Source organism: Dunckerocampus dactyliophorus, chromosome 7 (genome assembly GCF_027744805.1).
Source record: "Dunckerocampus dactyliophorus isolate RoL2022-P2 chromosome 7, RoL_Ddac_1.1, whole genome shotgun sequence".
NCBI classification, from domain to species: Eukaryota; Metazoa; Chordata; class Actinopteri; order Syngnathiformes; family Syngnathidae; genus Dunckerocampus; species Dunckerocampus dactyliophorus.
In genome coordinates, this window is record NC_072825.1 from 9,164,918 (window position 1) to 9,175,255 (window position 10,338).

Below are 10,338 nucleotides of genomic sequence, written 5' to 3' on the forward strand. Positions count from 1 at the left end.
CCGAACTGTGTTACACAACATGCTAACCACTCGGCCATCTATATACCATATCAGCTTTAATTTAAAAAAAAAGCAAGGTTATGTTTGTTGAAAATAACACATTTCAGAGAACAGTTGCATTGTTAACATCTTTTATTGGCATCAGCAAAATTGACAGGCATGCATTTCTTCTTGCAAACACTTGCACCTTTTCTGCATTTTCACTCTGTAAATCTGTAACCCAAATCATATTTTTGCACAATATCATTCGACTTTTTCATATCTACGTTTGTGCAGAAATCACTCACAATTCGTCCTAATAGATGAAAAAACGCCTCTATAAATCATCTTAACAACCCCCTCCCCCAAAAAAACCTCCAAGGATAGATTGACGCCTTTTCTGTGACAAATGCGTGTTAGAGTTCTCAGTGCTACATAATGTTAACAGTTCAAAGTTGTGTTTGGCACTGGTGAGCATCGTGGCTTTGCAAAAGCATTAGTGTATTATTATTGGATCGGGGGGCAGTAAATGCCCATAAACCTGCCGACGAGAGCAAAATGTACAGTCGTCGTTAGATGAAGAAAGCGTGGATGCACAAGTGGCGCTGTTAGGCAGAAAACTACTGACAAGGTTGGCCATGCAAATAGGAAACAAACCGCTCACCTTGGCCTACTTTCTGTTATTGTGTAATGTGGGGACACGCAGTTAAGCAATAAAACACTTCACAAGAACTACAAGCAGGAAAGAGTTCATTTCTGGGTCTATAAATGGAATAAAAGCAAGTGTCGAGTCCTGGCTTGAATCTCTTCTGGACAAAACTATCAGTGTGACTTTCCACATTCATCTGTCTATGGCTGTTACTGTACTTTGCATTGCAACGCAGCAGTCAAATCAGGTTTGCAGCAGATTGTCTCTTTCAGTGGCTGCATCTTTCTCTTGCTCCGAGAAGGAGTACCACATAAACTGTTACCTCTGAAATCAAGTTTCGGATACACTCGCACAAAAGAGAATGGATGAGACTTTTGTATGAGTAGGCTGCAACAACGATGGTGTGTTTTTGTTAGGCTCATCACTTTACAAATGGAGCTAAGTTAGTGTTAACAACAATAACAAGAAGCTTTGGAGTATCCCAGATAGAAAGGACTGCAAAATCACAGGATGAACATTTAAGCCAAAACAAAAGGAGGAGGAGCAGAAACAACCGGAAGCTTCCGGGGAGGGTGGAACGGGAGGAGTAGCGCTTGGATTTTTTAAAAAGTTTCTCTCTCTTTCTCTCTGTCATCCATCCCATAACATTCTCAAGTCCATATCCACCTTTAGTGGTGGGCGGCGCTTAGTAGAAGAAGTACACTGCGAATAGCGGAGAGAGGAAGTCATTAGTGTAATGGTCCCCCTCCTGGTAATGCAGCATAGCCTAGTACACTAAACAAGCCATAAATACGGTAATCACACAAAAGACTCATTTTTGAATATACTCATCTGACACAACACCTTTATTACTGCACCTTTATTTGCTGAGAACGGACAGATATATGTTTACTGTATATTATATGTGATGGCTGCATGTGCAAGGACGGACAGATGGGTGCATGATATGTGTGTATGAATGGATATATAGATATTTGCATTATACGTGTATGTGAATGGACAGACAAGGAATTGCATTATGTGTGTATGTGAGTAGAATGATATATACACCAAGTGTGTATGTGAATGGACAGACAGACATTTGCAGTACGTGTGTGAGTGAATGGACAGACATGTCCACATTACAGTGTTCCCTCGCTCTATCGCGGTTCACCTTTCGCGGATTCGCTGATTTTTTTTGTGCTTCTTTTTTTATGACAGCGTACTGTATGAATGCTGTTACAGACCCAGCCTGGCCCTTTAAGAAGAATTGCACTGTGGGAAGTTGAGTGTCTCGCTCTTCCCTCTCTCGTCTGTCTGCACCGCCCTTTGCTTTCTGTGTTGTAATTGGCTGTAGACCAATCTCCTTGGTGCCGCCCTGCCGTATCTCCTGTGTCATCGCTAGCTTGCTTGCTTGCTAGCTTGTGTCTGTGTAGGCTCTCAGTCGTACAGGAGTTGTCCATCGAGGAAAAGGCTTCTTGAGACGTCATCTGTACTTCTGTGTAGAAGGTGTCGGACGTTTCGCTCCTCATCCGAAGAGCTTCGTCAGCAAACTAATAAGTGCTGGTAGCTTAGGCCTTAAATACAGTAAGAGTGGGCGGAATTGGTGTGCCAACACCCTCCTCCTATTGGTTCGTTACACTAAGCCTGGGCGGAGCAGTGGTATAATCCTATCCTGTTATTCACACCTACGATAAAAGGGAAGTGTCGCTCCCTGAATTGGGTATGAACGACTCTGATACTGGCTTGTTAGCATCTATTGTTCTGGCTCGGCCCTGCCTTCACCTCATTTGCAAGACCAAGAGCTGTGGGTTTTGGTCTCAGTAACCTGCTGAACACAGGGTCCAAATTAAACCTCAAACCACCATTCCGATTCAATGATGGGTTCTGTTGTTTGACAAAAATAGCTTCCTTTACTCCTAGCTTGTAAATTAATCTTCGGCTCGGAAGAGGAGGACTGCAAAAGGAGTAGTACTGCAGCAATATTCTTTAACAAGGATAGAAAAACGCTACAGTACAGCGGAACGGCACCAGGACGAAAAGGCACGGTCACAGGAGTGAAATACGTGTGAGTGACTTAATCATTTCTTATGTCCGACCTTTAGGTTGATCATTAAAATTCAAACAAAGGTTTGAACTTTTTGGACTGTTGAAACAAGAGATAAATGTGAGAAAATGTTATTGCCTGTCTGAGAAAAGTGTATAAAGTGTATGGTGAGGGGTTTTACATCCTTAAAACATACAGTATATGATAGTTGTAAAAAAATGAAGTTGGCTACTTTGACTTATTTTGGGAACCTATCCCCGCGATAAACAAGGGAACACTGTATACAGGTGTGTGTGTGTGTGTGAATGGAGAGATATTTGCATATGTGTGGATGTGAATGGCTAGACATACGCTTGCATTATTATCTCAGGTGTACCTAGTGACGTAGCCAGTGGTTGTATAAAGGAACATCAGTAGAACTACGCTGGTGCTACGAAAAGTAAAAAATGAAGAGTATGGTGTACTCACAGAATATTATCCCCACTACAATGACTCCAATGATTCCCATCATAATCATCATCTGAAAGGAGAAGAAGACGTCATCACTTTGTCCTTTGTGTTATAAGGACCCTCGCTGAAACGTTGCCCACCTTGCAGTTTTTCCACCAGTACTTGTTCTTGAGCTTGGCTGCGCAGCTTTCAAACTGCGACGCCCCGGCTTGGAGCGCATCTGCTCTGTCATCCAGCTCCGAGAGCTTCTGGTCCCTTTCCAGAACCTTGTCCACGTTTACCCTCATGATGTCCACCACCTGGACGACAAAGCATTTGTCAAATATGAAGAATTGGAAGTGTCAGTGCTTGGTTTTGACTCTTTCTGTGCCGTACCTCCTCCACTTGGGCTTGCGTCTGCTGTAGCCTGCGGTTGCTTGAGGTGTTGGGTGGTCCGGCGGGTGGGCCGGCAGGCGCTCCATCTGCACCGGGGGCTCCTGGAGCACCGGGGGCTCCACCTGGGGCGGCAGCATCTGGGGCGGACCTAGGAAGAAGGGAGGAAGAGGGACTCAGAAACTGAATGAAATGATATAATATGCATGGAAGTTATCGTCAGTAAGCAGTCACTGAATAACTCAATTCAAATTCAATCCTCCAACTCCACGCTCACTGGTCAATTCATTAGGTACACCTGCACAATCTGATAATATCCAATGCAAGACGATTCTGCATTTGCAAAGGTAATAATGCCAAGTTGCATATATGTTTATTATTATTGTGGTTGTGGTTTGCACTGCACTGCATACTTTGTAATATTTTGGGCACCTTATTTAGTTAGAATAAAGGGCAAAATATTAAAAATAGCTCTCAGTTTGATGCAGTGACATTTTTAAATAATCAGACAGCACAAAATGGGCATTATTATATTTGTAAAAAACACATTTTGTATTGTGCATTTACTTAATATTATGACTGATATTTTGGACAAACTTGTACAGTCCCATTGCCCCGATTGGCACCAATTATACTGAAACTGTTCATAATATATCATCAATACACGCACTAAAACTGTGTTCTGAGAGTTTATTCATGGATGAATGATTTTGTTATTATTATTAGATTGGATATTGGAATAAAATACATGTATATGAAAAGTATGTATTGCCATTTTAGTTTGGTAGCAATATTTTTTGTCTCACAAAATTTGAAGATTTTGGCGATATGCAAAATACCCCAACTAATAGTATAAATAAATATATTTAGAACAAATACATTACAAATAAATATAGTAAAATAAATATAAAAAGCATGCATTTTCTTCCTTTGTATTTGACTTTTTCATAAATATTTTTGTCTCACAACATTTGATGATTGCATTGGACAGCAGTGATGTATGCAAAATACTATAATAATACAAATAAAAAAAGCATGCCTGTTTTATTTTTTTAAAGCTGAAAACATATGATAAATGATGCTTCTAATAATATTGTAAAATAAATATTACATTACCATATATATTTTTACTATATATATTTTAACTACGACCATAATATAACATAATATCCGATTGGGTATATATAGGTTATTATTTAGGTTATTATTCCTTATAAGGAAGAGGCAGCCCTTTAAACAGTCATCATTAATCAACCATGTACACTGATGTTCAGCCAATATCACAATGCACCATTTAGTCACACTATTTTTTAACTGGCGTCAGCAATAAATCATGGAGACATTTAAAAAATGACTAAAGAGACAACATAACCATTAAAAGTATTTTACCCAGTGACTGTAATGCTGAGGTAATGAAAAAAACAGCCGCATTAACTTACATCGTCTATGCAGCTGTTCGTGCTGACTCAGCAGAGGTGGCGGCGTTCTGAATTCCAACACTGAAGCGAAGCAAAACAAAAACCAAAGAATCACAAATGATTTTTAAAGGGACGTGAAGCTGTGAAGAGTTCCGAAAAGTGACGCAGTGGAGCGGCTCAAAAGTGTCGCAATGAGGCCACAAAAAGAATAAGTAGTGAAAAGATGAAGAGGAAATGAAGATGCTATCAGTCCCAGCATCCAGCTCCTCCTGAAAGGATGCAGATTAGCTCACTTTACCCTGCAAATCTCCCAAATCGTGAATGTTTTCCTGTGTGCGTGTGTGTGGAAGTGCCGCGCGTACGCCTCTGTGGGCTGCTGCAGTAATGCGTCTATATCCTCTCCCACCGTTCCTTCCGCACTTGGACTCAGAAACACAGTGCGGTACTAAACCCCCCCACCGCCCCCTCCCCCACATGCATACAGTACTTTGCTGTATTGCAGCTCGGATGGGAGCGAGGCTGGGGGTGGGGTGGGCGAGCGTGGACGTCACTGCAGTGCGTGGATGTCCCCTCTGATGAGAGTGTTGACTCGACAGTTTTGCTTGGGATTTTCCTATTTGCATTTGTCATGTATACAGTACACCCAGTGGTCACTACTTTAGGTACACCTGCACTAACTAATTGATGTATTAATTTGTCTATTTCTAGCTAAAAAAAAGCTAACCAACATGGTAGTAACTGCTCGCAGTGTGATGCAATGCAGTTATACAAGTACTGTAGTTAGAACAGTCCTATTTCAACTGTTACGAGTACCACTGATGGTACGCTGGCTCCACCTCGTGGCACTCAGGTGCACCAGAGATTTATTTCTAAATAAAGACAGAGTATTAAACATACGACACGTTTGAAACGAAACTGTGATGGTAAGCGGAGGCAGCAAAAACGGTGGTATTTGCAAAGTGAAATTGTTTTGAGGTGATAGCTGATGTAAAAAAGTTAAGAGCTCCTGTGTGACAGAGTGTTGCACCATCCTGATAGCTGTTTCTGATGTTTTGACTATCCCGTGTAGCTAAAAAAGTAACCAAAATAGAAAATTACAGCGCTTGTATTGGATCTCGTCAAGTGTACCTAATGTAGGGGCAAGTGCGTGGATATTGTCATAAAATCACACATTTTCTCCCAAAAAGTATAAATGACGGTTTTCATGCTTTGTTACCCTGTAATATAGATTGTGCTAAATTGCCTCTTTTTTAAATAAAATGTGGAAAAACAACACAAGAAACATCTCCTTGTCAACACTAGTTTTTAACTTCTAAAAGACAAAACAACAAACACAAGCTGGTCTGATTCCTTTGTCATGTCTTAGCGATGTTTTCCAGTACGGTTAAAACGTCTGTAGAGGAATTTGATCCTCTTTTCCAAGTTGTGCCGATCAAGAGTCATCATCCTGTCTCCCACCATCTTCTTCTTCCGAATGATACGCTGCAGCTCGTTGCCTTTGAACGCCTTCAGCCAGCAAGGGCCGATGAAGAGGTCTTTGGGATGGACTTTAAAATCCCCTGCAGATACACGCATACATTAAGTATAGAATATCTAGTAACTTAGAAAGATCATTGACCTCTAAATCACTTACCTAGGATTCCGATATTGTCATATACTCCAAACATGCTCCTTTTCTCATTCCATCTGTCCACCACTTTCGGCTTGGGGATGGCGTGCATCCTTATGAGGCAGCTTGTACCTGCAAACGTCAGGAGCGCAGATGTCCAGTTTGCTCATAATGCAAATGTTCTACACATTTGGCGAGTGAGCCGAAATACCAATTTACTCAAAAGCTACAATTGCATGTAAAAGCTGACTTTACTTTATGCCACAAGTATATCCGTCCTTAAAAACATGAAATGTTCAACGTAATTTTGAATTATTTTACTCTACCTACCAGTGGAGAAGGTTCTCGCTGAATCTACCAGAGACCCCGTCGACCGACAAAGAGAGGCTCCAACTCGCAGCAAACCTCCCAGACCAAACATCTATTGTAAAACAGTAATTTAATACTCAATTAGAATGTATCATGTCGCCAAAAATGCCGCTTTGTGTCAATGTGTCGTTTAGCTTAATCGGTACACTGACCCACTAAGTCGCAGCTAGCATACGTTAGCTTTCGTCTTCGTAGTAAAAAGGTACCAACGTGTCACATTGTGTTAAAATTTACCTCGTTCCGCCTATTTGTAGCCAAAAGACAGTTGAATATTTTATTTCAATAATTGTAATAAGTCAAGATTGCCGCTTGAAACGCTACGTTATTGACAATTTTGCATGCATGTGGACGCCGCCATCTTTATGCAGTTTCCCACAATGCATTGCGTCGAGCAACGTATTCCCCGGATGTAAACAGAACCAACTAACCCAGGGGTCACCAACGTTTTTTCTTGCGAGAGCTACTTTTACAAAATGAAAATGGCCACGAGCTACTCATTTTTGTAGAAATGATTTTCATACCTTATTTCAACCCAAACAGATCAAATGTGCTTGTTTTACCAAAACATTCACAAAATGCTGTGGTATCCACAACTCACATTTTATGTTTCAGAATACTTTTCTTTCTAGTGTTCTCACATTATTAGCTGAAAACCTGAATGAAAAGCAGGCTTGCGGGCACCTTATGTGGTCGTGGTGGGCTACCTGGTGCCCGCGGGCACCACGTTGGTGACCCCTGAACTAAACACACCACAACAAACATGTTAGAAGTTGTATTGACTGCTAATTGTAATTTGTATTTTGTTAGGTAATTTTTTTATGATTTAAATTTAGTATCAAAGTATATGATAATGGCTTGAGGTACATCCATTCAACAAGACTGTTTGTATCTGTGTAGGCTCTCAGTCGTACAGGAGTTGTCCATCGAGGAAAAGGCTTCTTGAGACGTCATCTGTACTTCTGTGAAGAAGGTGTCGGACGTTTCGCTCCTCATCCGAAGAGCTTCGTCAGCGAACTAATAAGTGCTGGTAGCTTAGGCCTTAAATACAGTAAGAGTGGGCGGAATTGGTGTGCCAACACCCTCCTCCTATTGGTTCGTTACACTAAGCCTGGGCGGAGTAGTGGTATAATCCTATCCTGTTATTAACACCTCTGATAAAAGGGAAGTGTCGCTCCCTGAATTGGGTATGAACGACTCTGATACTGGCTTGTTAGCATCTATTGTTCTGGCTCGGCCCTGCCTTCACCTCATTTGCAAGACTAAGAGCTGTGGGTTTTGGTCTCAGTAACCTGCTGAACACAGGGTCCAAATTAAACCTCAAACCACCATTCCGATTCAATGATGGGTTCTGTTCAAACCATCTGTTTTCTTTGGCCAAAATCTTTACCTCGCTGTCCTGAAAAGAGTGATTGGTAGCTTTCAGGTGTAGATGTACTGCTGATTGAGGACCACTAGCATTGTCCCTGCGATGTTGATAAAGCCTTTTTTGGAGCATTTGCTTAGTTTCCCCAATGTAGTGCTCTTTGCATTCCTCATCTTTACAGTGGATGGAATAGACCACATTGCTCTGTTTCTGGTTTGGAGCCTTGTCTTTAGGAGGCACAAATTTTTGTCTCAGGGTATTTACTGGTTTGAAATAGGTAGGAATTTTGTGTTGCCATAAGATCCTCTGGAGTTTTTCGGAGACCCCCGCTACATAAGGGACTACCACTCCTGTCCTTTTTGCTTCCGTGGGCTTTTGGGTTTCTTTCCCTACTCTCTTCTTTTGACATTTGTTAAAAGCCCACCGTGGGTACCCACAGGTTGAGAGCGCCCTCTGGACATGTTGTGTCTCCTTTTTCTTTCCCTCAGCACTAGTTGGTATAGATGCTAACAAGCCAGTATCAGAGTCGTTCATACCCAATTCAGGGAGCGACACTTCCCTTTTATCGGAGGTGTTAATAACAGGATAGGATTATACCACTACTCCGCCCAGGCTTAGTGTAACGAACCAATAGGAGGAGGGTGTTGGCACACCAATTCCGCCCACTCTTACTGTATTTAAGGCCTAAGCTACCAGCACTTATTAGTTCGCTGACGAAGCTCTTCGGATGAGGAGCGAAACGTCCGACACCTTCTTCACAGAAGTACAGATGACGTCTCAAGAAGCCTTTTCCTCGAAAGACTGTTTGTACTTTTAAAGGTATTTTATCTATAGAAGTGACTTACTAGAGGAGACAAATGTACTCAGAAAAAAAAAATACTCAACAAAAATATAAACGCAACACTTGTTTTTGATCCCATTTTTCATGAGCATGAACTCAGAGATCACATTTTTTTCTGCACACAAAAGGCCTATCTCTCAAATATTGTTCACACATCTGCCTAAATCTGCGGTAGTGACCATTCATCATTCTTGATTCTTCATTCTTGGTGTGGCTTAGGTTGGCCACAATAAAAGGACACTCCAAAATGTGCTGTTTAATTGTATCGGGGGTTGTCCAGAAGGGTCCGAAAACCAGTCAGTATCTGGTATTACCACCATTTGCCTTAAACACCGTATACACCCATCCAGAGCATCCCAAACATGCTCAGTGGGTGACATGCTGTGTGAGTATGCTGGCCATGCAAGTACTGGGATGTTTTTAGCTGCCAGGAATTGCTCTTCACAACATGGGGCCGTGCATTATCATGCTGCAACATGAGGTGATGCTTGTGGATGAATGACACAACAATGGGCCTCAGGCTCTCGTCACAGTGTCTCTGTGCATTCAAAATGCCATCAATACAGTAAAATGCACCTGTGTTGTGGATGGAGTGGCCCACGGTGGCAGTGGGGTTACGGTATGGGCAGGCACGTATGTTATGGACAACAAACACATGTGCATTTTACTGATGGCATGTACGGCATTTGAGGCAAATGGTGGTCAAACCAGATGCTGACTGGTTTTGAGACAGGCACATTTTGGAGTATCCTTTTATTGTAGCCAGCCTAAGGCACACTTCTGCAATAATCATGCTGTCTCATCAGCATCTTGATATGCCACACCTGTGAGGTACATAGATTATAAATCATGAAAGATAAATGCTCACTATTTACATTAAGACAGATTTGTGAACAATATGTCAGAGCGATAGGCACATAAAAAAAGTTTTACATCTCTGAGTTCAGCTCATGAAAAATGTGCGCAAAAACAAAAGTGTTGCATTTATATTTCGGTTGCGTGCAGCAGATATACACACACAGAATGAAACCTCAGTGGAATATTTTGTCATCTTCAAAGTAACAAGCACCGCAAGTTATTATTTGAAATATGGTGAAAATGAGAGTGTGGGTGGAAATTAAATGAGAAAAACCCAATGAAAGATTAGATTCCATTACTTTGTTTTAGAAGTGGGCAGTGGATGACTGATTTAGTTAATTAAAATTGTCTGATGAGAAATAACCTCGCGCGTACTTTTTCCACAGTAAAAAAAAAAAAAGCAA

The 10,338-nt window shown here is 41.4% G+C and overlaps 2 protein-coding genes across 3 annotated transcripts; both read right to left on the minus strand.

Annotated features, from left to right (window-relative positions):
- Window positions 1–114: 114 nt before the first annotated feature.
- LOC129185633 (synaptobrevin-like) lies at window positions 115–5,351 on the minus strand. Its single transcript, XM_054782956.1, has 5 exons — window positions 4,916–5,351; window positions 3,480–3,627; window positions 3,245–3,403; window positions 3,123–3,174; window positions 115–1,330 (listed from the first exon to the last, which is right to left on the minus strand). Coding segments are annotated over exons 1-5 (378 nt in total). The 5' UTR covers window positions 4,918–5,351; the 3' UTR covers window positions 115–1,313.
- Window positions 5,352–6,180: 829 nt separating this feature from the next.
- Window positions 6,181–7,248, minus strand: mrpl51 (mitochondrial ribosomal protein L51). Of its 2 annotated transcripts, none has more exons than XM_054782954.1 (4): window positions 7,107–7,248; window positions 6,834–6,924; window positions 6,528–6,635; window positions 6,181–6,453 (listed from the first exon to the last, which is right to left on the minus strand). In XM_054782954.1, exons 2-4 carry the CDS (start codon window positions 6,922–6,924, stop codon window positions 6,257–6,259), a joined length of 396 nt encoding a protein of 131 aa, XP_054638929.1. In that variant the 5' UTR covers window positions 7,107–7,248; the 3' UTR covers window positions 6,181–6,256. The 2 variants fall into 2 exon arrangements, with proteins under 2 accessions (XP_054638929.1, XP_054638930.1); XM_054782955.1 differs by having other exon boundaries at window positions 7,025–7,187.
- Window positions 7,249–10,338: the final 3,090 nt, after the last annotated feature.